At 57.6% G+C, this 26844-nt stretch overlaps 1 protein-coding gene across 25 annotated transcripts in view; it reads left to right on the top strand.

Moving 5' to 3' along the window:
- The window catches only part of ABLIM2 (actin binding LIM protein family member 2), a 154989-nt gene that overhangs the window by 49133 nt on the left and 79012 nt on the right, over nt 1-26844 (top strand). For all 25 annotated transcript variants that reach the window (XR_005019948.1, XR_005019947.1, XM_036852456.1 and 22 more), the window contains exons 3-6: nt 2428-2611; nt 9535-9650; nt 16551-16677; nt 19686-19779. Coding sequence is in view for 23 of the 25 variants with exons in the window: in XM_036852456.1 (XP_036708351.1) it covers nt 2428-2611; nt 9535-9650; nt 16551-16677; nt 19686-19779 (521 nt within the window). In the remaining 2 variants the exon portion in view is untranslated. The remainder of the gene's footprint in view (nt 1-2427; nt 2612-9534; nt 9651-16550; nt 16678-19685; nt 19780-26844) is intronic.

The raw sequence follows: 26844 nt of genomic DNA, 5'->3' as shown, positions 1-26844 counted from the left end.
AGGCGCGCGGGCTTCAGTAGTTGTGGCTCACGGGCTCTAGAGCGCAGGCTCAGTAGTTGTGGCTCATGGGCTTCAGTAGTTGTAGCATGCGGGTTTCAGTAGCTGTGGCTCACGGGCTCTAGAGCGCAGGCTCAGTAGTTGTGGCTCATGGGCTTCAGTAGTTGTAGCACGAGGGCTTCAGTAGTTGTGGCTCACGGGCTCTAGAGCGCAGGCTCAGTAGTTGTGGTGCATGGGCTTAGTTGTCCACGGCATGTGGGATCTTCCCAGACCAGGGCTTGAACCCATGTCCCCTGCATTGGCAGGCAGATCCTTAACCACTGCGCCACCAGGGAAGCCCTGTGGTGCAAGATTGAACAAAGGGTTTTCACTCTCTGGCTGGGTGAGAGAAGGATTTAGAGCTGGGCACCAGCCTCGGGCCTCCTGGGGTAAGTGACGTCAGTAAAACAATGGCGTGGATGGTGGCCCCGCGCGACTTGGGGCTTATGTCATGCTAGCATAGGATGCGCCTCTGTGCTGCCCTTCTCACCTCTGAGTAGGCCCAGATGAGGACTTGGGGGCCCAGAGAGATCAGGGACTTGCCCAGGGGCACACAGCATAGTGCACGAGAGGAGCCTGCATCCCCTGGGCAGCCCTGGAGCCTGGGCTTTCAGCTGCTCAGCTTTATGTCCGAAAAGCCAACAGCTCCTTGGCGATGTGGAAGGAAGGATTTCCAAACCACTCTGGTGGCTGTAACCGGGGAACAGCACGTGCAGCCCTGTGGCCCAGGCGAGAGGACAGGGACACCCGGGAGAGGCCCGCCACCTTGCCCTGTGTAGGGGTGGGAGCTGAGCTGAGTGGGTCCCACCTGGCAGGGCCACCCGGAGCCCCCAGGTCCCGGGTCGTGTGCACTGACCGGTACATGAGCTGAAAGGGCACTGCTGACCAGACCAAGCAGACCTGACCCCCGGGGACCCCAAGACCCTTGGAGATTCAGACTCCCACAGGTGCTCTTCCCAAACTGACCAGCCTGAGAAGCCACCTGCAGTGGAGGAAGGCTGCTAGGCTGCCCTCGCCTTCCGATCTGCCAGGGCACCAAACAAGGTGGAGTTTAAAAGTCAGAGCTCCCTTGATCAGACACCAGGAACTCCCCTCGACCACCACCATCCGTGTCATCAAGAGCTGCACTGTGAAAAGCTTGTCCTCTATCCACGTAATAATAATTTACCAAAATTTACAACATATGTGTTGTTTTGATAGCTTTATACTAGTAGCTGTTATAACAACCCTATCCAGAATAAGCTATTAAATATTTAGAGCCTTGTGACTGTAAGAAATTCCTAATAAATCAATTTCCACATAGACTGAGGGATTTTTGTTGCAGAGAACCATAGGCGCTTTCCATCTCTAAAACACGTCACATGTGCATACAGTTCTGTGGGGGAAAGAGATGGAAATAGGCTTTCCTAGCAAGAGAGGAACAAGGTGAAATGCCTGCTTTTACTCAGAGCCTGTCTCTGGGTTTTGTAAACAGAGGTCGGTGGTCTTGCTTTGGCATCTACGATCTACTAGTTAAATTTAAAGATGCCAGTACTTACAATTCACCAGAAACTACATCCTCTGCAATCAGTTAAAGTTTTGATGAAAATTTTTAGGCGTTGATTCAAAGATGGGCTACATGGTATTTCAAGACTCTGGCTAGGGGGCTGCAACCCACAAAGACCCCGCCCTGACCATCTGGCAGGCTGGGCCTCCGCAGGGAGGGGCTGGGGGCAACCGGGGCTCATAGGCTGCTCCCTCTGGAACCAAGCCGGGTTCCCATGTGCCCTGGGGCCTGTCTGAGGGCAGGCACTCCATCCTCTGCCTGGCAAGGTCTCCCAGGTCCCCCCTGGGGCAGGAGGTATATTAGGGGTCAGTGCGAGTTTGCCCGGCCTCTCTCCCTTTTGCAGGCGGTCTGGCCTCGTCCATGTTGGGGGAGATGGGTGGAGGGGGGTCAGGAAGCCTCACTGTGGTCAGGGGATCCTCCCACCCAGAACAGGGCCTAGCACGCAGTAGGTGCTCAGGTGTTAACCGCCTCCCCCGTCTGTTATTTTCCTGCTGGGAACAGCCCACCTGGAGGAGCGGGGGTTGGGGGGAGGGGCCCTGGGGCATCAGCACTTCATCCCTGGTGGGCTCAGGAGGCGAGGAGGCGCTGGGCTGGCCCCTCAGCACAGCCTGCTTCTCATCCCGGGTCCGTGCCCCTTTCTAGAATCTTCCACAAGAAAATCCACTCATCTCCAGGCTGAGGGGCCGGAGCTGGAGTCTGTGCTTGGGGCCTGGCCCCCCGAGGGTTCAGCGAGCCACCCTGAGTTCGCACCGAGGCCTGTGTGTGGTGAGGGATACGCCTGGGGCCTGTCGGGACTGGGGAGCTGGTGGTCACCTGCTACCTCGGCCCCTCCCGTGTGTCCCCAGAATGCGGCTGTGACCTGGCCGAGGGCGGCTTCTTCGTGCGGCAGGGTGAGTACATCTGCACCCAGGACTACCAGAGACTGTACGGGACCCGCTGCTTCAGCTGTGACCAGTTCATCGAGGGCGAGGTGGTGTCGGCGCTGGGCAAGACCTACCACCCCAACTGCTTCGTGTGTGCCATCTGCCGGTGAGTGCGAGACCTGCAACCGCTCCTCCCCAACCCTCCTCCATCCCTCCCTCCTCCCTCCTCCCTCCCTTCTCTCTCCTCCCTCCCACCTCCTCCATCCCTCCCTCCCCTCTCCCTCCTCTCTCCCTCCTCTCTCCTCCCTCCCTCCTCCCTCCCTCCTCCCTCTCTTCTCCCCCCTCCTCCCTCCCTCCTCCCTCCCTCCCTCCTCCCTCCTCCCTCCCGCCTCCCTCCTCCCTCCCTCCTTCCTCCTCTCTCCCTCCTTCCTCCTCTCTCCCTCCTCCCTCCTCCCTCCTCCCTCCCTCCTTCCTCCTCTCTCCCTCCTCCCTCCTCTCTCCTCCCTCCTCCCTCCCTCCTCCCTCCCTCCTGCCTCCCTCCCTCCTCCCTCCCTCCTCCCTCCCTCCTGCCTCCCTCCCTCCTCCCTCCCTCCTCCCTCCCTCCCTTCTCCCTCCTCCCTCCTCCCTCCTCCCTCCCTCCTCCATCCTCCTTCCCTCCTCTCTCCTCCCTCCCTCCCTCCTTCCCTCCCTCCTCTCTCCTCCCTCCTTCCATCCTCCCTCCCTCCATCACTCCCTCCTCCCTCCCTCCACCCTCCCTCCCTCCCTCCCTCCATCACTCCCTCCTCCCTCCCTCCCTCCTCTCTCCTCCCTCCTTCCATCCTCCCTCCCTCCATCACTCCCTCCTCCCTCCCTCCATCCTCCCTCCCTCCCTCCTTCCCTCCCTCCCATTGTCTCACATGGCCGGGAGGGAGGCGGGACCCAGCCAAGGGGTGGCAGGTGGACCCTGGCCCTGCTCCGAGGCACACCTTCGTCCAGCCCCACACCTTGCAGGCCCCCACCCCTTGCCCGCAGCACAGGACCAAGCCCTCTTTCTGGGATGCAGAGGCCCGTGGGTTCTGAGGCTGCCAGCACGAGGCCTCTGATGGCTTCTGGGGAGGCGCTCTCCCCCCGCCTGTGCCTTCTCGGCCCTCCCCCCCCACCAGCCCCTCTCCTGTCCGCAGCCTCCACCTTGTCTCCTCTCACGTTGGTGCCTGCAGTGTCCACGCTTTGGCCTCTCCGTGCCCACCCACTGCCGCTCCCCTCTCCTCCACTGTCCTGGCACATCCCACCTGCACACCCCACCTCTCTCTACCCAAGTCCCTGATCTGTAGGTGGCACTGGCGCCCAACCCATCAGACACACGAGCCCCAAGCATGGGCGTCTTCCCAGGTCCCCCTCGTGAACTTCCGAAATCTGCCCAGCCACTGCCTTACTCAGACCCAGAACTCACCTGCCTGGAGTCCTGCCAAGGCCTCCACACTGGGGTCCCTGTTTTCCCTCTGCCTGTCACTCCTCCGCGCCACCCCCATGGCCTCCAGCCTGGCTGAGAGGAGCTTCACAGTCTGTTCCAGTCCCTTCATTCCTTTGTTCATTCATTCATTCATTCATTCGTCCAGGCTTTTCTAAGCGCCTACGTGGGCCAGGCCCCAGGCTGGCTCTGGTGACTTGGAGCTGCATTAGCCCAGACCCTACGGGTGCAGCATCTGGGGACACAGCAGTGCAGCAAGAGCTGCCTCCCCCCGGGAAAGCAGCCCCCTCCCTCTCCCTCCTCGCGGCCCCCCTGCATCCTGGGCCCTACAACCCTTCTCTGGCACCGTGTCCCGGAGCTGCTTGACGGGAGCCCCACGTGGGCAGGGACCGGATCTGACTCTTCTCCGGCGCCTGCCGCCTGGCATGGAGCAGGTGTCCAGTGAATGGCCGCTAGAGGCAGAATGAGGTCCTCAGCCCCGGCAGCAAGGCTACACCCGCTCCCCTCTCTGCCCTGCACCTCTGGGGCTCGGCGGTAGCAGCGGGCAGCCCTCCCACGTGGGCCTCCTGCCTCCCCCCTCCCTCCCTCCCTCCCCCCTCCCTCCCTCCCTCCCCCCCTCCCTCCCCCCTCCCTCCCTCCCTCCCTCCCCCCTCCCTCCCTCCCTCCCCCCCTCCCTCCCTCCCACCACAGCCCCAGACACATTGCTCCCAGGGGGAACGTTCTGTCTAGAAAACAAAGAATGAAACCCCCAGAGTTTATTCTCTGTCTGTTCTCTCTGTCTCACCACACCCAGTTGAAAGGGGACTTGCTGAGTGTTGTTACCGCTGTTTTCTGTAGTTGTGGCATGTGCTCTAGGCGGAAGGGGAAGCTTTTGTTGGGGGTGGGAAGAGGTGCTGGGCCAGGAAGGAGCAATGACGAGGGACATTTCTAACGGAAGAGTCACCGTGTGTCATTGCAGCGTGCGTGGGTCAAGGTTCCCCCAAGGATAATCTGCATGTTTGATTTCTGTGCACGTAGCTTAGAGACAAGGGGTGACATAATCACAGTGGGTTTGAAAGATCGCCTCTGTAATCCGATATGTTAAAAATAATAGCTGACAGCTGTGTCGTGCTGGAGTCACTGGGCCTGGACTTATCCACCCACTATAAACAACTAGAAAACTGGAAAAAATATACAAAACAACTGTTTTGGGATACTGGGACACAGGCACCTCAGGACTAACAGAAGGCAGCCGAATGAAGGGACCCCTGTGACCATCCAGCTTTCTGCCTGGAGGCTGTTTCTTGAACCAGAGGACAAGCAGTGAACCAAGTAGGGTGTGGCATCCTCCCCAGGCTAAGAGACAGTGATGTGAGAGACAGAACAGCATAGCAGGGGGGAGAGAGCTATGCAGAACAAGACCTCAGGAGAGCTGCATAGAGGTGCCTTTGAATCTTGGACTAAATACGAAGCCATGTAGACAGAGAGGAAATTTCACAAGGTTGGGCAAAAAATGACCAGGTTGCTGTAAGCTAAACATTCCCAGGGCTGGGAGACATTCGAGTTCTGGCCAGGTGGAGATTCCTTGTGGAATACCCAGGCATGCAGTGGGGATACCAAAAGCATCATGCCTTATTAGTGGAACTGAAATTGCCCTAGAGTGAAGGCATAAACCTGCTCGAAGTTCAAGAACAAGCCTCAAAAAGATCACGCTGGTCTGCAAGTGAGCTAATTGCCTGCCAAAGTAAAGTATAACACTCTTTGTAGAAAGAGAAGAAAACCCAGCCCTCGACAACATAAAATTGACAAAGTCTAACACCCATCAAATGTCACTGGTCATAAGAAGCTGGAAAACGTGACCCAGGGCCAGAGGAAAAATCAGTCAATAGCAACAGACCCAGAAATGAGATCAATGGTGAAACTAACAGACGATGACTTTAAAACAGCTGATGTAAATATATTTAAGTACTCAGAGGAAAACATGAACATAAGTAAGAGCATTATAGAAGACATGAAAAGAAACCAAATGGAAATTATAGAAATGAAAATTGAAATTTCTGAAATAAAAAATTCCCTGAAAGGAATTAGCAGTAGATTATATATTATAGAGGAAAAGATGGGTGAACCTGAAAACATAACAATAGAAACTATTCAAACTAAAGCAATGACAGGAAAAAAGACTGAAAAATATGAAAAGAGACTCAGCGATCTGTGGATATAAATTTTTCTGTCTAGATTGAGAGCGGGGAAGACTGAAAATTTTTGAAGAAATAATGGCTGGAAAATGTCCAAATTTGATGAAAACTATAAACTCATCTCAGTGAATCCCAAGCAGAATAAGCACAGCAAAAACCTACCAACTTCATCATAATCAAACTTCTGAGTGACAGTAATAAGAAGAAAATCTTAAAAGCAGTAAGTGGGGAACAAAACAACCCAGTATGTGAAATGGAACAGAAGAATGACTGCAGACTTCTCAACTGAAACAATGTGCACCAGAAGATGATAGAACAGCATCTTTAAAGAGCTGAAAGAAAAAAAATCTATCAAACAATTCTATACCAAGCCTCCCCCACAAAAAAACTTTCAGAAATGAAGGCAAGACTGCCAAATGGTACTGCATTTCTTTTTGGGGTGATGAAAAATGTCCTCAAATTGCGGGGATTTGATTGTGTATTCACAACTCTGAATACAGTAAAAACCATTGAATTGCACACATTGAATGGTATGTGAATGTTATAGAGCACGTGAATAAAATAATGTCAGTAAAGCTGCCACACACACAAAATGAAGGCAAAACACTTTTGCAGACACACAGAAGCTAAGAGGATTTGTTGCCAGCAGACCCACACTATAGAAAAGTGAAGAAAAATAATATCAAAAGACATCAAGAAAATGAAAAAGCAAGCCATCAGCTTAATAGAGGATATATATCTGGTGAAACACAGGTATCTACAATATATAAAGAACTTCTACAACTCAATAATAAGAAGACCAAAAAAACTATTAAAAATGAGCAAAAGAGTTTAGCAGATACTCCACAAAAATGTATGTAAATGACCAATAAACATAAAAAACGATTACATTAACATCACTAGTCATCAGGGGAATTCCAATTAAAACTTGTTGAAATACCATCCAATGTCCTCTAGAATGACTCACAGTAAGAAGATGGATAGTGTCAAGTGTTGGTGAGGATACAGAGTGAAAGGAACTGTCACACGTCTCTGATGGGAAGGCAAAGTGGTACAACCTCTACAGAAAGCGGTTTGGCAGTTTCTTGTAAAGTTAGACACACAGTTAGCACATGGCCCAGCAATTCCACTCCTTGGTATTTACCCAGGAGAAACAAAAGCACACGTCCACACAGACTTGTCAGCAAACGTTCTTAGCAGCTTTATTTGTAACAGTCCAAACTGGAAAGAATCCAGATGTCCTTGGACATGAGCACCTCACCCGTGCAAAGGAGCAGCATTTGACAATCAAAAAGAACAAACCAGTGGTGTGTGCAGCCGTGTGAGTGAATCTCAGAAACATGCAGCAGAACAAGACATCAAAGACTGCATACTGTGTGATTCCATTTATACGCAGTTCCAGAAAATTAAGGCTGATCCATGGGACAGAATGCTGATCATAGCCGCCTGGGGCCGGGGTGGGGGGATGAGTGTGGACGGTCACAGCAGGCTTTTTACAATGGACAAAAATGTCCCATACGATGACTGTGGTCCTGGTTACATGAGTGTGTACATTTGTCAAAATACACTTCAAGGAAGTTGAACTAATAAAATAATAGCTACCATTCATTCAGCCCCTCCTGGGTCCCGGGCGTAATGCTAGAACTTTCCGTGCTATAGGTCAGATGCATGGATGGATAAATAACAGCCCTGAGACATAGATGTTCTTAGTCCCATTTTACAAGTGAGAGGCAGGAACTCAGAGAGGTTAAGCAGCTTGCTCTGGGTTACACAGCCACAGATTCTCTCAGAGCGCATCCAGGGATGGCAAGGGACTCCCGCTGTGGCCCAAGACCCCCCATTACCAAGGCAGCTGCAAGACAGCAAGCGGGAGAGAGGTAGACCCCAGCACTAACCACGCATGATGCAGCGCACGGCGTCAGATAGCTGCCAGGGCGGCTGAAGGACGGAGAGCGGCAGGACCATCTTGCAAGTCTTGGGACGGGGGTCAGCTCAGCTTATATATGTCCTTGCTCCCTAAGAGCCGAGACTGGCTGGCTGGGGCCCAAGAACACACCTGCTGAATCCACCTAGGGCCCTGAACGCCAGCCCCACAAAGTGGGGGGCTATGGCGGGACTTTTTCACGGGAAGGCTTGGCAGCCTCATGGGTCAGAAGTCTCTGGTCGCAGAGTCGGGGCTGGACCAGAGCCGGCGTGACCCAGGCAGGCTCCGAGAGGAGGCCCTGCAGGGGAAGGCGGCTGAGCTAGGCCTCCAGGGGGACCTTCAGTTATTGACGTGTTCACTTACTTGCTCATTCATTCACTGACAGTGACCTGTCGAGCGCCTGGCATTGTCCAGTCCCGAAGGAGGCAGTGGGGACACGACAGAGGCTTAAGCCAGAGGATGGGGCGTGCCCTGGTCCAGATAATTCAGAGACTGCTGCCCGCGGGGCTCAGGTTCTCTTGCCGGGCTGAGCTGGGGGAGGAAGTGGCTCAGTGACAGTAGGTGGCCTGACCCTAGCTCACCAGAGGCAGGCACCCGACCCACCTCTGTCACCAGAGGGGAAGTTCCGGGGCTGCAGCGGGTGGGCCGGCTCTGCTGCCCCCACTGGCCTCGCTTGGGCAGCCCAGGGCCGTAACTTCACCTTGCCCCAGGGCTGGGACTAGGGTGCAGCCAGTGGGTTACTCGCTTTGGATGCAGAATTTAAGGGGAGGCCAAAAAAATGATCAAGGTAAATGGTATTTTAATGTGATATTTTAAAAATTGAAATTAATGCAAAAAAAAAAAGCCATGATGAACAAAATGCCAGACTTTAAAGACGGAATCCAGCATACAGTCTTGCATGCTTCTAGCAGCACTGCTTTCTGAGAGACCCAGGTAGGCAAATCACGGTGCTTTGGAGCCAGACAGGTCTTGGGTTGAGTCTGGTTCTGACAGGCAGCAGCTGTGTGGCCTTGGAAAAGTCAACTATCCTCTCTGAACTTCAATTTTCTCACCCATAGAGAAAAATGAAGCAAAGACCAACTTGGGCAAGCATCTTAAAGGTGATAGATGAGGCAGGCATTAAGGAATCTGTCATAGAACCTGGCCTGGTACCTAGTAGATGCTCAGTAAACGGTGCTGTTGCCATTAGTATTGAACTGACAAAGCATCCTGGGCGGTCAGAGGAGCCAAGGTTGGATGGAGGCAGCCAATGGCTGAGACTGCCCAGTTGATCGCCGTGTGCAAGCACTGGCCGGCCCCCACTGCTCCGGCCCACTGCACCGTGATTCTGCCTGCCGGTGCCGATGAGGAAACTAAGGCTAAGATGTCAGTGACCAGCCTGAGGTCGCCCAGCGGGGCCACGGCAGCGCCTGCATGCAGACACCCAGCGTCCTGGGCCTGTGGTCCCCGGGGAGGTGACGGCGTGGTGTCTAGGATGGGGCTCCCCCCACCCAGGAGAAGAGCCAGGAGGTGGTCCTGGCTGGTAATGCGCTGTCTTATTTCAGGTTGCCCTTCCCGCCCGGGGACCGAGTGACCTTCAACGGCAAGGAATGCATGTGCCAGAAGTGCTCCCTGCCCACATCAGTGGGCAGCAGCGTGCCCCTGTCCCAGGGCCTCTGGAGTAAGTGGACGCAGAGCGGCGTGGCGGAGGGGGCTTGGCAGTGCTGGGTGGCAGGCCTGACAACACTGGGACCAGAAGTAGTGGAAGCGAATAACTGTGGATGAACACAACGAAGGGAACCAGGGCCAGGCGTCTCTGGGCTACTCCTGCCTCTAAGCCTTTGCTCAGCCTGTGCCCTCCCCGCTTTGTGCCACTCCATCTTTCAGCCCGGCTCTAGCCCACCTCCTCCAGGAAGCCTTCTGGCCTCCTTCTGGTCCTCTCCCTCCAGCATCCACACTCAGCTCCCCACGGTTATTTCCGGAGCATCCGGGAGCCCTTCAGGAGAGCCACTAGGAGAACAGTGACCTCTGGGCTCCTGTGGTCTGGGGCTCTTAGATTATCTGCTCCGTCCCCTGGGAGCTGGGCCAGGGTGAGTATGCAGTGGGTGCTCAATACATGCTTGTTGAATGAAGAAGGGGGTTGTTAGTGAAAAAGAACCAGTAGCAGGGGCATGTCAGGAGCTTGTGGATGTGGGGCAGAGAGTGAGGCGGGAGCAGAAAGGCGCTGGCCTTTCCCTGTGGGTGGCTCTTCCGGGACCAGAGATGGGACACAGGGACAGGGAGGGAGCCCAGCGCCCCAGGCCTGCTCCCACCAGGCTCCCACTGCAGAAACGGGGTGTTCAGAGCCCACCCTGTGTGCAAGGTGGCTGTGGTGTCCCCAGTGCCAGGGCCACGTGTCCTGGGACAGAGGAGGGGTTTGTATTGACTTCCGGAGCCAGCCCCTGGCTCTCCTCACTCTCCTGTCCTCTCCTGCCTCCTTGTCCGCGACACTGAAAGTCTCTACAAAGGAGACTGCATGTCCTCCCAGGAGCCGAGTGTTGGCTTCAGGGGCTGGTAATAATTTTATCTGGGAAATGAGGCGAAGCCTTCATCCCTTGGGGAGGCAAGCTCACAGCAGTTGCAGTTGGTGAGGCTGTTGCTTTGGGGTCTGCTAGGAGAGTTCTCCATTCAAAACTTTCTCTCCAGCTGAGGTCTGGATTGATTAAATTTTTGAGAATTTGCTTCAACAAACAGTCCTATTATCATTAAGCCTGAAATAGTAATCAAAAACTACAGCAAAATTTGAAAAGGCAGGGATTAGTTTGAAGAGTTTGTCCAGAGCTTCCTGGCAGCCAAAGTAAAAAGGGAAGTATGCCCAATCACAGACTCACTGTCTGAGACTTTTTTGAGATTTTTTAAAATGTCATGGGCAGAAAGGGTGCCCTCTCCAAATGGAAATTTATTTTAAAATATCAAATTTGTGTTTTCAAAGAACAAATGCTGCCCTCACCCCCAGATGGGTCTATAACCTACCCCTTCTATAACCTATCCCTTCTCCCAGTCCATGGTGATAATCCCAAGCTTAGAACCATTTTTGTGCCTAGAAGGCATTAAACATTCATCACCAGCTCTTGGCTTCTGTGTGGATGTCTGCATTGCCTTCCCAGCTCCCACCTCCTTTTGTCCCCAGAGCAGCCTGGCCAGGCAGGAGTCCCTCCCTCCTTCTGCAGGAGCATAAGTGCCCTGAGCCTGGTGGAGAGCAGGGGAAGTGCTGGGTGCCCAGTGTCCAGCTAGGGAGGGGTGGGGCTGAGGTTTGAGCCAAGGCCTTTAAAGTCCAAAGCAGGGGAGCCCGCCCTGCTGTGACCAGAGGCTTTCTGAAGAGGTGGCCTTTGTTCTGAAACCTAAAACACAGGTTTTCGTAGGTAGGCATTGAGGGAAGGGCACTGCATGAGCTGGGCCTAACTGCCACCCCCACGTGAGTGGACAAGGGGGTTGCTGTGTGGGAGCAGGGAATGGAAGTGAAGAAACCAGGCGGCAAAGCCATGCCAGGGAGCTCCAGCTGCATCCTGGAGGCAACGAGGAGCCACAGATGGCTGTTGAGGGAGGTAGTGCCGAGGTGGGTTGGGAGCATGCTAGGAATGTGAGCCTGAGCAGCGTGGCCTGCCCTGCAGGTGGTGGCAGCTGGGGGAGGGACGCAGCCCTTCTTGCACGGGGTGGAAAGCCGCAGATGGCCACCTCTGGGGGCCGCCTTCCCTGGGGGAAGCGGAGAGTGGCCGGCTGCTCCCGTGGGGGTCAGGCTTGGTCCCAGGGACCGGAGCGTCCCTCCTCCGCTCATCGGCCTGAGCCTGTTGCTTAGTAACAGGATCGGCGCTTCCTGCTGGATGCCCGTGCCTTCCCCGGGGAGGGGGGCACCCCTCCTTCTGGGTGGCCAGCTCCTCCGCCGCACCTGAGCTTTCCACGCTGCTTCTGCCCTGGACTGCCTCCCCGACTGCCCTGGGGGGAGGGCCTCCTCCTGGAGAGCCCGCTTGGCGCCCATCCAGCCTCCCCTTTTCCGGGCTCCTCCCGGAATCTCCAGCTCTGAACCGGTTGCTGGTTGGAGCTGGTCACAGGGCAGCCCTCAGAGGGGCCCGGCGCCACTCCAGTCAGGGCGCAGCTCTGAGCCCGGCTGTGAGGAATAGACCCCGCCACTCACCACCTGGGTGCCCAGGGCACGCTGTGTCCCCCCTCCGGGCCTTGGGAGTGGATATGGGGTCAGCAGTGGGTGTGGGCGGTGGCCCGGAGGGGCAGCCTGGTGTGGCGGCAGCCAGGAGCTGGGAATGTGGGGCCTTGGACCGGGGCAGCCCTGTCCAAGCTGAGGAGCCCCCGTGGCCCGTTCTCGGGCTCAGCTCCACCTGCTGGGGCCCAGCCCAGCCAGGACGGGGTCACACCCGGAACCTGGGATACACTCGGAGCCAGGATCAGGAGGCCCGCCAGAGTCAGGAGGGAAAGGGCAGGAAGGGGCAGGGCCCTGGCATCCAAGGCCTCTGCTGGCTGTGTGCCGACGAGGGGCTGTGCTGTGGATGGGGCGGGTCCTCAGGCCTTCCGACGTGCATCCTCACCACCTGGGCTGTGACCCTTGGAGCCTCTGTGTCTTCCGCCCACGTGGGGTTGCACTGTCCATGTGCTCAGGGGTGGGTGACGGGATCAGAGCCCCAGTCCCCCTTCTGGAAATGGGGTGAGCCTTTCTTGTGGCAAGGCTGAGGTTAAATGAGGGGATGACGTGGAAAGATGAGGAGGGGCTGGGCCCCATGAGGGGAGCAGGCACGCGGGCTGCCTTGTGGGGTGCATCTGCCTTGTGGGGTGCAGTGGCTGCCTTGTGGGGGTGCATCTGCCTTATAGGGTGCTGTAGCCCCCAGGAACCAATGTCCCTCCTGGCCGCCACTCCCCGCCCCCCAGCCACCGCGTTGCAGTCAGTGGGTCGAGTCGCCAGTTCAGTGCAGAGCCCAGTGGGTGGGATGCACTTGAACCTTTTTTATCTCTCCCAGCAGATGCTTGCAGCTCCTCCTGCTTGGCCCGGGCTCCTTAGAGAAATCGCAAGCCAAGCCCGTAACGTGTCAGGCATTTTAAAGTTAGAACCCAGTCGGTTCCTTGCCATCAAAGGTCAATCTCAGATTCGACCCAGACGCCCCTCCACTCCCAGTTAGATCTGAGGAGGACAGTGGGCAAGGGAGTCCGATCCTGCGCCCCACTCCCACCCCGAGTCCACAGCTGGGGCTCAGAGAAGCACCCGACACATCCTGGGTCCCATGCGAGTTAGTGGCAGAGCCGGGCCTTTGAACCCATGACCACGTCTGCTAGAGGAGGGGGCACTTGAGGGGAAACAAGGAAACTTTTTGGAAGGTTCTAGAAGGGTCATGCTGGGGAAGGGGCCCAGGTCCATCCTGTTGCTGTGATGGCAGAGCCAGGCCCAGGGTGCGAGGGCGAGTGGATGGCAGGCTTTGGCCCTTCCAGGCCAAAGTGTGTCCCCCTTCTGCCCCCGGGCAGTGGGGACACACTCCCACAAGGACGTCTGCGCGTTGACAGCTGTTGTCGAGTGGATTCATCACAGAAGATTCACCTGTCATTTGCAAAGCCCTGCGAAGCTATGCTGAGCTCCAGATATGTTTAGAAAATGATGATTGCCGTTTCCATGACAACAGTCCTCGCACCTGGCTCTGGCCTCCACGTTCACGGCTATTAGTGAGACTCTACCCCGAGTTGATGGGGACGAGGAGGGGGTGTGGAGGTGCGGGCCACGTCCCCCCTCAGCTGCAGGTGGCACGTTTGCCCGGAGCCTCGGACCCTGCCCTGGGGGGAGGGGCACACTGCTGATACAGGAAGAGGCAGAGCGGGGGGCTTCCCGCAGGGAATCAGCCCCTCACAAGATATCCCCCTCGAGACAACAGCGGTAATAGTTCGAGCGTTCGGCTCACGTGCGCTTATTCATTCCTCAAACGCGTCTTTCACACCACAGGCCTGTCTCTGTTAGCTCATGACAGCTGCGTGAGGCTGGTACTGTTGCTACCCCCATAAAATGCGTCCCTGTCTTAGTGGGCACAGAGACGTGAAGTGACTCAGTCACTGTCACACAGCTGGCGGGGGCAGCCTAGCTCCAGGGTCCGTGTTTCCAGCCACTTCCGTGCCCTGCCTCTCCCCAGGCCCGGCGTGGTCCGGGATGCTCCTTTGCTTTGCCCATCTACGAAGACCTGAACCGAGGCTCCGAGCAGGCTTTCTCGACTTCAGCGCTGTTGACATTTGGGGCCTGACGATTCCTTGTGGTGGGGCCCAACCTGTGCCCTGGAGGGTGTTGAGCAACATTCCCGGCCTCCGGGCCCCTGGGGCACGACCCCCACCTTCCCCGCCCAGTTGGGAGGACCAGAATTGTCTCCAGACACGGCCAAAAGCCCCCGGGAGCAAAATGGCCCTGGTCGAGAGGCGCTGGCACAGAGCGTACCGTGTGTGCCCGCGGTCACCCGCTAGGTGAGGGCCCAGAGTCAAAGCTGTACGGATCCAGCGCTGGGAGGTGGTGTCGGCCCTGCTCTGCTGGGGACGGACTGAGGGGGCGGGTGGGGAGGGGTCTGGATGCCTCCTGAACTTGAGGAGGGAGCTTCCTCTTGGCTCCGATGCATTCCGGCGTTCGTTGACTGGGCTTTTCTCTGCCGCCAGCCTGGCTGGGCTCCAGGATCCTGAGATGGCTGGGAGGTCCCCTCTTCACTCCCAGCCCTGGACCTTGGGGTTTGAGCCTGTTCTTTGGGTCTTTTCCAAAGTTGCCAGTGGATTTGACAGTGTGGTAAATTAAGAAATCTAGAGTTTGACCAACAGTTCTGTGGATATTAAATATTTTTTCTTCTTAAAGATAACGTGATGCTGGGCTCTGCCCAGAAGGAGAGCAAATCCCTGTCAGAGCAGAGTCTGGCGAGCCCGCCGTGCATCGGGCGTGTCCCGGAAGCATCAGCACCTAGACGTGCGGGCTCTGCTGTCTTCATATGAGATCTGTCGTTGAATGTGACCGCCCCGCCCCACCCCCCTGCTGGATACAGGGCTCCACACGGAGAGGAAAGAGGCTTGTCCAGTGTGACCCCGAGGAGTAGGGCCAGGCTGCTGGACCTTGGGCCTCATTCTTTCATCTAGGGTAGGGGGGTCCCTGCCTGGCTGAGCCCAGGAGCTGCTGAGTCCCTCAGGGCACCCCCTCCTCGCCTCTGCTCATCAGGGCCCTTTGGGGTCCCCAAGGCCCCACCCTTGTCATGTCCCTGACACACACATGTACACGGACATACTAGACACACACAGACACACACACAGACAAGACACATAGAGACACACACACGCAGCCACACACAGACACACGCAGAGACGGATAGACCTACATCCAGACATACACACATGTATGCCACACACAGACACACACACACAAATAGACTCACGCAGGGACACACATTCACACAGAGACACATACACTCATGCAACATGACACATCACACACACAGGCACTAACACACGCATAGATACACTCATGCACACACACCCCTGCACACAGTCACATACAGATATACTTGTTTGCACACAGACATGTAGTCACACAAAGATACAAGTGCACATAATCAGACACAACACATGCACGTAAGACACACATATATGTACTCGATACAGACATGTTCACACACACGCACACCCCAGGCAGGTCATGCTGCCTGTCTCTGCCCCTGACGTTGCCCGGCCTGCTCCACCCCCTGGTCCTTCAGCACACGTGGCACTGACTGTGGGAGCCCCCGGTGTGGCTGCCCATGGCTGGAGGGGTCGGGAGGCAGCAGGGCCGTGTACTGAGCACCCGAGACCCCAGGGGGGGCTTGATCAGGGACGGGCGTGGCTGGAGGGGCAGGGGGGAGACCGGTCAGGGTCAGGGTCAGGGTCAGGATGAGATCACCCATCACCCGGACATGAAGGCGCTTCCTGGGGCCTGGCTCCGACCTGGGCTGAGACCAGGAGCAGGAGCGCGGGTGGTCAGCATGTCCCATGTCCGGGATGTGGCGCGGATGGCCACAGAAGGAGCTCAGAAGCCGGGGCCGGAGGGCTTCCTGGGAGGGGCACCCTGGCAGGCGAGCGTTTGGAGGACAGGCATTGGGGCTCCAACCTCTCTAAAGCGGCACTTTTCCTGGGGGGGGCACAATTAGGTTCAAAGTCCACCTGCCAACAGAGCAGGACAGGCGAGGCCACCCAGAGCTCCTGCCATCATGGCACCCTGCTGCCCGGGCCATGCTTGGGGCAGTGCCCACTGCAGGGTGCCCATGTGCAAGTCCACATCTGCTTCCGCAGGCCCGGACGCCCATCTCTGGAAGGTGGGGCCTCTGTCTGGTTCATCCTGGTATCCCGGGCTCGCGGCCTAGGCTGCATGCAGTCGGCGCTCAATGCGCGCTCACACTGGCCGTCGTGCAACACCCGCAGCTGGACGGTTCCCCCTGTCCCGGCCCCCGGCCCGCTCTCACTGCCCCTGTGGTGTCTGAAGTCCCGGCGGTGCAGGGCCGCCACCCCGCTGCTCTCGCCCACGCCCACGAGGATGAGGGCTGTGCTCCGTTCTTTCTTCCAGGTTGCAAGGGCTGCGGGGTGGAGATCAAAAACGGCCAGTCCCTCGTGGCCCTGGACAAACACTGGCATCTGGGCTGCTTCAAGTGCAAGACCTGCGGGAAACAGCTGAACGCGGAGTACATCAGCAAGTGAGTGGGCGGGGCCCGCTGCCCTGTCACCTGGGGGCGGGGCAGGGCTCGTCCTGTGCCCACCCTCCCGCATGCTCGGCCTTCCTCCTGCCCTCCTGCCAGCTCCTCCCGTCCGTGCCAGGGGAGGGGCCCCGGCCGGGCCCCTCTCCCTACCAGCCTTGCTTCCTCAGTGTGGTTTGCAGACGCTCCCATGCTGTTTCTGTTCACTGGGACAGAGACGTTAGCGCTCCCACCTTTGACCTTGTAAAACACCTCCCCGCACCGCCCCTGGTGTCACCCTCGCCCGTGGATTTCGCCCCCCTTGCTGGTGCCTGCATCCCCTGCAGAATGCAAAGTGGGCGTCAGCTGAGGCCGGCAGCAGAGCGAAGAAGAGAGGGCTGACCGGGCTCAGGTGTCACGGGTGTGACAGCGCAGCCCCGTCTTCTGCCGCGGGGCCATCGGGCAGCTCCCGCTGGCCGACACAGGGTCCCTGATGTGTGCTCAGGATGCAGCGGTGGCTGGTTTGGGGTGCGGGGGGAGCGCTGTTATCCAGAGGCCGTGGGGAGCGAGCTTCTGGGGATCGGGCCCTGAGCAGGGGCAGCTGGTCTGCCAGGAGTGGAGGTGCATTCTCATCCCTGGAGATCAGGAAACTGAGTCGGGTGAGCCCCCAGACAGCACAGGGGAGGGAAGGGTTACAGGCTGAGCTCAAAGGAGCAGCTTCTCTGAGTGCAGAGTGGCTCCCTCCTGCCAGGAAGGGGCTTTTTTGGCAACTTCTATCACAGACTGTGCTGGTTCTTGATGCCCTGAGGGAATAGAACCATCACAGGCATTGACTGGGGTAAAAAACTGCTGCAGTAAAACTTCAGAGAATCAAACACACACACACATACATGCATGCACACACGTGTGCACGCGAGAGCGGGTGTACACTGGGGGAATCCGAATCGGGTCGCTGCATGTGCCAGTGTCAATTTCCTGGTGGACCTTGTACTCTAATTCTGTAAGACGGGATCCTTGGGGAAACCTGGGGAAGGCCATCCTGGTTTCTCTGTCCCGTTTCTTACAACTGTGTTTGGATCCACAATTATCTCAAAATCAAACATTGCCGGTGAGAGTCCCCACACCAAGATGAGCCTCTGTCCAGGCTGGGGGTGTTTCTGGCCGCTTGGGCCAGGACCTGTTGCCTCTCATAGTAAAGGGAAGGGGTGAGTGACAGGCCAAGGCAGCCTTGGGGACAGGGCACTTAAAATAAAACAGAATGATGCCCAGCCCCCAGAGCACTGCAGCCCCTCTCACCCACGCAGCGTGTATGTTACTTAGCAGCCTCCGGAACAGCCCCGGAATTGATGATGAGGGCGCGGTGGTGTTGCCATGGAGACGTTAATCTTTGAACCTCCTGGATTTGCTGCATGTGCAGCCTTTTGTGGGGAGAGGTCAGGGCCCTGAGGTCAGGGCATTTGAAGGTGGACCCTAAGGGCCCAATATACACGTCCCCTCCCCTGTGGAAGGAAGGGCTGCTTCGTTTCTGAGGCTGCAGAGAAACACCGGGACCTCACCCCTCCTGCCGGCATCTGTGTGACCCAGACAAGGTCCCGAGCTTTGAGGAAAAGAGGGCGCCACTAGCTGCAGTCTCCCAACAGCTTGAGAAATCTCACCTTCTGTTAGCAGCTGAGCAAACATCAAAACCAAACTGGGGCTAACACGGCAACTTCAGCAGTGCGGGTGGGGGGGAAGATGCACCAGAGTAACGCCCCTGACCCTGCACCCGCCGTGCCAGTCGCCTCCACATCCAAGTCCCATTGGGCTGGACCTGGGGCCAGGGGGACAGCCCCGGTTGACGATGACAGTGACAATGGCCTCAGCCACCGAGTGCCAGGCGCCGGCCATACCTTGTCATACCTTGTCTTACTTAGACCTTGCTCTTACCAATCCCACTGGGAAGCTGAGGCCCAGACAGGTTAAGTGACAGCTGGGACTGGGCATTTGAGTGCAAGGCTGTTCACTCACCGCTGCCCAGCAGGGAGCGCTGGCACCACCTCCGACATCGTCACTGCCCCTCGTCCCGTGGTGCTGACCGCGTAATGATAAGTAATGAGCTCCGACTGCAGGCCAGGTGCTGTCCAGGCCTTGTGCCTGCGTTGTCTTCCGTCCACCACCTGCAAACCAGCTGTCTCCTTACAGTCCAGTGAAGGGGGCTCAGCGTTTGAGCAGCCCGCCCACGGCTGCCCAGATATTCAGGAGCAGCGCCCACGAGGGTGTCCCGCTCGTCCCAATTTCCCAAAGCCACAAGCCACGTGCGTGGCGCGTAGTAAGCCCGCCATTGCTGTGCGCGGGGAGCGTGGACGCATCGCCGCCGTGTGGTCCTCCCGCTCCTTCCTGCGCAGCCTGATGCCCCTCGCCCCTCGGGTTTCGAGAGCAGGAAGCTCCCAGCCACGCCCAGGAGGGTGAGGGTCGGTCCCAAGGCACACCTGCCACTTGGCATCTTGTCACCCTCAGACCTGGTCTCCAACGTGGGCGGCTGGGTCACACCCCCTTGTCGGCTCACGTTTTTCTCCAGCGCCCCAGACCCCTTTGAGAAGGAGCAGGAAGCCACCCGATGGGTAAATAGACTATTTCCCACCCCGGATGTTAAACATCCGACAGAATGAACTGGAAGGAGGAGCCACGTCTGCGGAAACGTCTTTTATTTCCGAGACGCAGCTTTGATTCCTTGGGCTCAGCCTTTGGAGCCTCCACCAGCCCTCGCTCGCCCCCTGGGCAGGCGGCCCCACCTCTTGCACCTCAGTCTGTCCATCTGTGAAATGGGACGATCTTTGTGGTATTTCTCGCGGGGCTGCCCTGATGACCGAGGGGCCGTGCTGGTGCCCGTAAGTGCCCCATACACGCTGTTCAAGGGCTGTGCTGTCATCCAGAGTAGGAGGAAGTGGGCGTTTGCCCCTTGGACGTGGCCGCTCTCGTTGGCGAGGACTCTTGAGGGCTTGGGGGTCCTGGGGGTGCCCCCGCCGTCCTGACCGCCGGCTCTGTTGCAGGGACGGGCTGCCCTACTGTGAGGCCGACTATCACACCAAGTTCGGGATCCGCTGCGATGGCTGTGAGAAGTACATCACGGGGCACGTGCTGGAGGTAAGGAGGCCAGCCTGGAGGCCGTGAGCGCGACCCTCGCCCGCTCGAAGTCCTGCTCCGGGCGCTGGGGCCTGCCCGCCCCCTAGGAGTTAACAGGATAAGAAGGTGCCTCTCGTGGCGTCTGCGGCGTATGTTTGTGCAGGAACCCGCGCCCCTGAGCCTTTGCCTCCCAGCTCTGCCAGAGGACACCTTCCAGGGTCGGCCCAGTGAGCGCCACCTCCTCCAGGAATATTTCCCTGCGACACTCTCTCACCTGTGCCCTTTACACGTTGACAGAGAGGTGGGCAGAACTTGCGATCCTGGTTCAGCCCTTTGGCATCTAGATGGGAAATCTGAGGCTTGGAGGGTTGAAAAGGGAGCCTGGGAGTCAGGGCTGGGTCCACAGAGGCGGTCAGGTCACCCAGCGATTTCAGGTTGGGGCGTTTCTGGGGTGCTGACAGGTGCGTTTCTTGGTCTGGGTGGTAGTTACATGGGTGTGTCCCTTTGTGAAAATAACACGTGTTACGCACTTTACTACATTTGTTCAGTAAGATCAATCCCATGGGGTGAACAGGACCAAACCCACCCACCTGATGCTCTGGCCCAGCCTGCCCCTCCACCCCACTCTGCAGCCCGTCCTGGGCTCTGCGCTGGGGCAGGTGGATGGGCCATCCCTCGGCGAGCATATGGTCTGTTGGGGAGGGCAAAGGTAACCAGAGGACCTGGGGGATGGCGAGGGGGCAGAGCACTGGGAGGGGAGGGGCCCTGACCCAGCCTAGGGGCCTGGGAGCCTTTTCCGAGGAGGTCACAGAAGCAGCCTCTGGGGGTGGGAAGAGAGGTTGGGGTCTGAGGCTGCAGGGCCCAGGCCACCATCCCAGACAAGGGCTTCTGAACCCTGGAAAGCCTGGGTCGGATTTGCATACTAGAGAGCTCCCTCAGGCTGCCGCTGAGGCTGGACTTGAGGCCAGAGGCCGGGAGGCCAACCAGGAAGGGCTGGGCATTCCCGCATCCCCAAGGACTCCTGCCCTGCCCGCCCCACAGCTAGAGCCCAGCGGTAGCAGGGCTCAGAATGCCTTGGTGAATTGCACATTGAGCCCTGAGCTGCTTTTCTTGAAATTACACTTGACGTCAGAGCTGCAGGGAGAGAGTTGCCCCAGGGCCTCAGCTCCAGGTAGCCAGGAGGGTAAGGGGGTGGTCACACCCACCCAGAGGGCAGTGAGGCCCTCCCCACCATCTCCCCATTTCCCAGATGCCACAGCGGGAATGGTCCCAGGCTCTGTGCAGGGCTGTGCCCTTCTCTGCCCAGAGGCCCCTGCGGGGGGGCTGTGATTACACCCTCATTGACTGTAGAGAGTTTGCAAAGCACAAACAAGGGGGGAAGTCACTGACATGCGATCATATTTAGCTGAACTTTTTGGCTGGATTCCTTCCAGTTTTTTCTCCCTCCACGTGTCAGAGTTGGCATCAAACCATTTATACATTATATCCTGAGTTTTTTCAACTCCCACGTCCTATTTAATAGATTCCTATGTTTTTGTTCTGCGTTTTATGGGTCTTTTTGTAAACAGCTTTATTGGAATATAGTTCACATACCACGCAATTCACCCGTGTAAAGTGTGCGATTCGGTGGTTTTTAGTATCTTCACAGAGGTGTTCACCCATCCCCACAGTCCATTTTAGGACGTTCTCATCACCTCAAGAAGAAGCCTGTACCCCTTAGCTATTCCTCCCCTACACCCTGAACCCGTGGCAGCCACCAATCTACTTTGGACTCTGTAGAGTTCCCTGTTCTGGACACGTCATATAAATGGAATCATCCACTATGTGGTCCTCTGTGATTGACATCTGTCTCACAAGATAACATTTCCAGGTGCATCGTACATAAGAGTGTTTCAGTGTTGCATCGTATTTCATTGTAGGAGTAGACCAGAATGTTTTAGGCTGATCATTCATTGTTGGACATAGCACCGTTTTCCCCTTTTTGCTACGATAAATAACACTGAGATGAACATCTTTTTTTATTGCATTTCTAGTTTTCCTTAAGATTAATTCACAGAAGTGTAGAAACTGAGCCAACAACCATGAACTTTGTAAGGGTTCTTGACACTTACAAATTGCTTTCCAGAAAGTTTATTCTGATTTACATGCTTATCAACAGAACATGATCTTTCCCATCTCCCACCCTGGGTGTAATCTTTATGAAATCCTATGTCAAGTTGATAGGGGAGAATGTGGGGCCTCGCTGTTGTTTTCTTCCCTTCCACCCCTAGTGGTGCCGGCTCTTCTTTGTCATTTTTAGCCAATCAGAGTTCTTGCATTTCAGGTATCTTCCGTCAGCATTGCCTGTTTATACACTGGGGGCTTCATGTTTTTCTGACGGAGTTGGGCGGGTGGTCACATAATGAGACTGTTGACATCTCGTCTGCTGAACATCTTGTATGTTTTTCTTGGGTGGTGATCACGCCTCATGTTTGTACCCCCATCCTCCGAATGTGCACAGAGGATGCGTCCTCCCCCCGTACCCCACGGTGACGTCTCACCTGGCCCTCCCGTCTCTCCGGGGCTCTCTCCTCACCCAGACCCTGCTGCAGACCCTGCTCTGGGGGAGTCTGGGCACCCGCCACCTCCGGCAGCAGCACTGAGGCTTCTGGAGGATTCCCCCGGCCAGGGCCCCACCTGCCACAGTGCCTGGCAGTTCAAGCCTGTTTCTCTCTGTTCCTCCAAAAGACTCTTCCAGACCTTCCTCGCTCTCCTCTGCTGCTCCCCTCCCACCCCAGCCAGCCAGCCACAATGACCTTGTCTAAGATTTAACAGAGAGAGGGTCAGACGTCACTCAGGGCTGTCTGCAAAGCTTCTACCCCACCCACCTCCTGCCCTTCCTGACGGAGGCTCTGCCTCTCCTCCCAGCCACAGCCGCCAACCCTGTGCTCGGGTCCGAACCCCGCCCGCCTCCTCTGGAGCCTTACCCTGCCATCTCCTTTCCTCCCTGGGGGCCACAAGGCACCCTCCTGGTGGCTGGTTGAAACAGCTCAAGTCGCCCCCATTTGAAAAGACTAGAAACCTGTCACCCTCACCTGTCCAGGTCCGCCAGCCGCTGCACCGTCTCTTCGAGCAGCTCCCCAGAGCGCCGGCCCCCCAGCCCCGCCGTGCCGGCCCCCTCCCGCCCTCCTTGGTGCCCTCACTCTGTGGGCTCGTGTCTGTGTGTCTGGGAGAGCGTGTGCCGGGCTATCGGCCGCACGCAGGGCCGAGCCCACTCGAACCCAGGAGGCCCAGCCGGGCTCCCGGTGCCTGTCCTTCGCCCGACCGCCTGGCCTCTCCCTGCGTAGATGTTGGTTTGTGCTCTGTTTCACGCCGCGCTGTGATACCTGATGGCCTGAGCGGGGAGCCTCTTAGGCTCTGTGGGCCGAGCAGTTGCCGCTACAGGTGTGCGACTGGAGCCTGGCCCGCTTCCGGCACCCTTTGGGGTGGGCGGGACACACCAGACCCAGCCCCGGCGGCCCGCCCTGCCTCTCCGGGTCCTGATCCTGAGCCAGCACTGTGCCTGCCGAGGCCGGTCCACAGACGTCAGCAGAACCTCCTCGGGGATCCGGCGGGTCGTGTCTGCGGAGCGTCCCCCAGCTCGGCGCCGGCCACGAGGTGGCTGATGGGGGGTGGAGGCTGCACTACCGTCGCTGGGCCGTCAGCGGGCCTCCCCCTGGTGGACCGGGCGGGGAGGGCAGGGGTGATTCCGTCCGCAGTGTTAGCGTCCCTGGTCCTTAATGGGCCAAGACTCGGGGCGTGTGGGGCCTGTGGATGGGGCCCCTCTGGCGCACTCGGGTTTACCCTCAGGAGGGGACCGCCTGACTTGTGAGGAGCAGGAGAGGAACAGGCCTGGGGTGGAGGATAGAGAGACTCCCGGGGAAGATGAACGCTTCTGCCTTCGCCCCTGCGGGCGGGCGGGCTCCGCGGTGTGTGGCAGTTGAGTCAGCGGGCACCCTCCCCAGCGAGGCGGCGGCAGCTGCGGGCGGGCGGGCGGGTGGGGACGAGCCGGCTCCACAGAAGGGAGCAGCCGCCGTGCTGGCACCACCTGGGCTCGGCCCGGCGCGTGCTGGCACCCAGCTGGGCGTGCGGTGGGCTCCTGAGGGGCGGCAGGGGGCAGGGGGCAGGGGGCAGGGGGCAGGACCTGGAAAAGAAAGAGAAGGATCCCGACCGCTGGCTGGAGGGTGAGGGCACCTCTGTGCCCCCGTCCTCACGGTCACACGGTCTGTTCCTGCCAGCCCGTCCCGGGAGCGGGGCTGGACAGGGGCCGAGGGGCCGACTGCTCGGACCGGGCTCTGGTGCCGGGACCCCGTGCAGGTAGGAAGCTCCCTGGGCTGATGGGGAGGCCACACTGGCTGCAGGTGGGTGGGATTGCGGGCAGCGGGGCAGATCAGCCAGGTGCAAGGCCCCCAAGGCACCTGCCACCCCGCCCCGATTTGCCTCCTAAGGTGCTTTCCCCTCTGGAGCCTGAGTAGGAGAGCAGCCCGGGCCCCTTCCCCGCCCCTGCAGGAGCCCTCAATCTGTGCCGCGTCTGCGTGCGCCGGGCCCGGTGCCATCTTACGCTGGGCGCCCGCCCGTGAAATGTGCATTTGGTGGTAGTGCAGTTCCCCCCACTCCCTCTGTCACTGTAAATATTTAGCATCCTCTACTGCGTGTTTTCCTGCATCCTGCGTGTCTGGGGTGTCTGTCCTGAGGAACCTGCTCCGTGCCGGGTCTGGGTGTGGGAGCGTCCTGGGTCCGGCGGGGACCTGGGAGGGGCTGACACAAGCCCCCTCCCCATCGCGGGGTTGGCTGGCCGGGAGGGTTGAGGGGGGGCCAGGGCCAGGAGCAGAGGTAGGGGGCTGGGAGCAGCCCTGCTGCAGTGCTGGCTCCTGGGGATGGGGTCGCTCCACAGAGAGAGCTGCAAGGTGGCTGTGAATCACCAGGGGACGGCGGTCTAAGCAGATCAACCAGACCAGAGCTGGATGAGCGGAGGGGGAGTTGAGTGAGAGGGAGTCCCTGGCCGAGTCCCTGCCATCACCTGCTCTCTACTGGTTCTCACAGTATTAGCAGGAACAGGTGGGTGGGGGCGGGGAATGGGGTGCGTCTTGCTCAGCCCCATCCTCCTTAACCCTGGCGGGCCGCTGTCTGAGCCCCACCTGCCTCCTGCAGCCTGGCTGTCTCCATGGTAACGAGAAGCCCAGGGTCCCCCTGGGACCACTAATTAATCCCTCCCTCCCTTTATTCCTTCCTCTGTGCTTCCATCCCTCCCTCCCTCCTTCTTCCTTTCCTTCCGCTCCTCCATCCAGCACCCACCTTCCTGAAGGCTCACTGTGTCCCACCCTGGCCTGGGGGCTGAGTTCCCGGTGAGGACGGTGGCAGGGGTCCCCCGGCCTGACCTGGAGGAGCCCTGGAGGGAGGGGGGCGGCCAGCTGAAAGTTTCTCCATTTCAAATGGACCCTCTCCTGCGACTCCAGACGCTGGTGTGTTTATTTCTTCCTCTTTTCTCCTTGGCACTTCCTTTTCACCCTCCTAAGCCAGCAGGACTTTTATCATTGGGAGGAAACAAACCCTGAGTTCCGAACAAATAAAGGCATTTCCTAAGGACGGAGGTGAAGTCAACTTCCCAAGACCCCAGCTTCTCTCTCTCTTTTTAAAACTTAATGAATGTGTTTATTTTAAAAACACTCTCAGAGGGAATACCTGTTTATCATAAAAGAAAAATCATCCATAATGAATGTCATCACCCAGAAAAACTACCGTTAGCTTTTAGATTTCATCCTTTTAGATTGTGTGCACACACACAGACACACACACACACACAAAGACACACAGAGACACAGAGATACACATAGACATACACACAGACACAGAGATACTCAGACTTATACACAGACACACACAGAGACACAGAGATACACACGGACACACACACATACAGACACACAGATACACAGATACACACACATAGAGACACACAGGGACACAAAAATACACACGCATACATACACAGACTGACATACACAAAGACACACACAGACACAGAGATACACATAGACATACACACAGACACAGAGATACTCACAGACTTACACACATGGACACGTACACAGACACACACAGAGACACAGATACACACGGACACACACATAGACACACAGCTACACAGATACACACACATAGAGACACACACAGGGACACAAAAATACGCATACATACACAGACTCACACACACACACATACAGACACACAGATACACACAGGGACACAAAAATACACACGCACATACACAGACTCACACACACACACGTAGAGACACACACAGAGACACACGCCGACTTGCCTTCAGCCTGACGCCACGTCCCTGCTCAGCGCCCAGCAAGGATCAGTGTCTCCAGCCCTTGTCCTTAACCATCGGTCCGTCAGCGCGTTCCCAGGCATCTGGGTCGAGGAAGCCCGGCAAGGGCGCCAGGCCGACGTCCTTACTGCAGGACTTCTCAGAGCCCTGATAGCTGACGTGCCCGGAGGTGGGGTATGTTACCTCTCTGCTCCCACACTCACTGGTCAGAACCCCACTGTCCTCTAGGACCCCGCTATGCATGCCTGGCGGGTACTGTTCTCTCGTTCAGAACATCTTTATGGGACAGCCCCTCTGCGTGCAGCTCTGCTCTAGGACCTGGGACAGCAGAGAACGAGGGGACAAGGCTTAGTCCTGGAGCGGTCACCCCAGTCCTGGAGCTGGAGGAGAGAGAGGAACAGAGCCCAAACAGAGTCAGGGAGCCACGCCAGCCTCCATGTGGTCCCCCAAGACCCTGAGTCCGGAACGAGACCCCGAGCCCAGAGCGAGCCTGTCCCAAGGCCTGTGGCGTCAGCAATGGGGAGGGGGCAGGGCTGAGTCAGGGGTTCTGGGGAGGGTCTTTGCTGACATGGCACAGAGCTGGGAAGGTCTGGGGTTGCAGGCCCCCCTGTGAGGGCTGCCAGACGCTCCCCCCTCCCCCGACTGCATCCTTCCTGCTAAAGATTTTGATGAGCTTCTCGGTAAATTTCATTTGATCGGTGCGCTCTGGATCCAGTTCTGGTCCTTCACAA

The sequence above is a fragment of the Balaenoptera musculus genome, chromosome 5 (assembly GCF_009873245.2).
Source record: "Balaenoptera musculus isolate JJ_BM4_2016_0621 chromosome 5, mBalMus1.pri.v3, whole genome shotgun sequence".
NCBI classification, from domain to species: domain Eukaryota; kingdom Metazoa; phylum Chordata; class Mammalia; order Artiodactyla; family Balaenopteridae; genus Balaenoptera; species Balaenoptera musculus.
The sequence above is the reverse complement of the archived record's forward strand: the minus strand, read 5'-3'. Positions and strand labels throughout refer to the sequence as shown.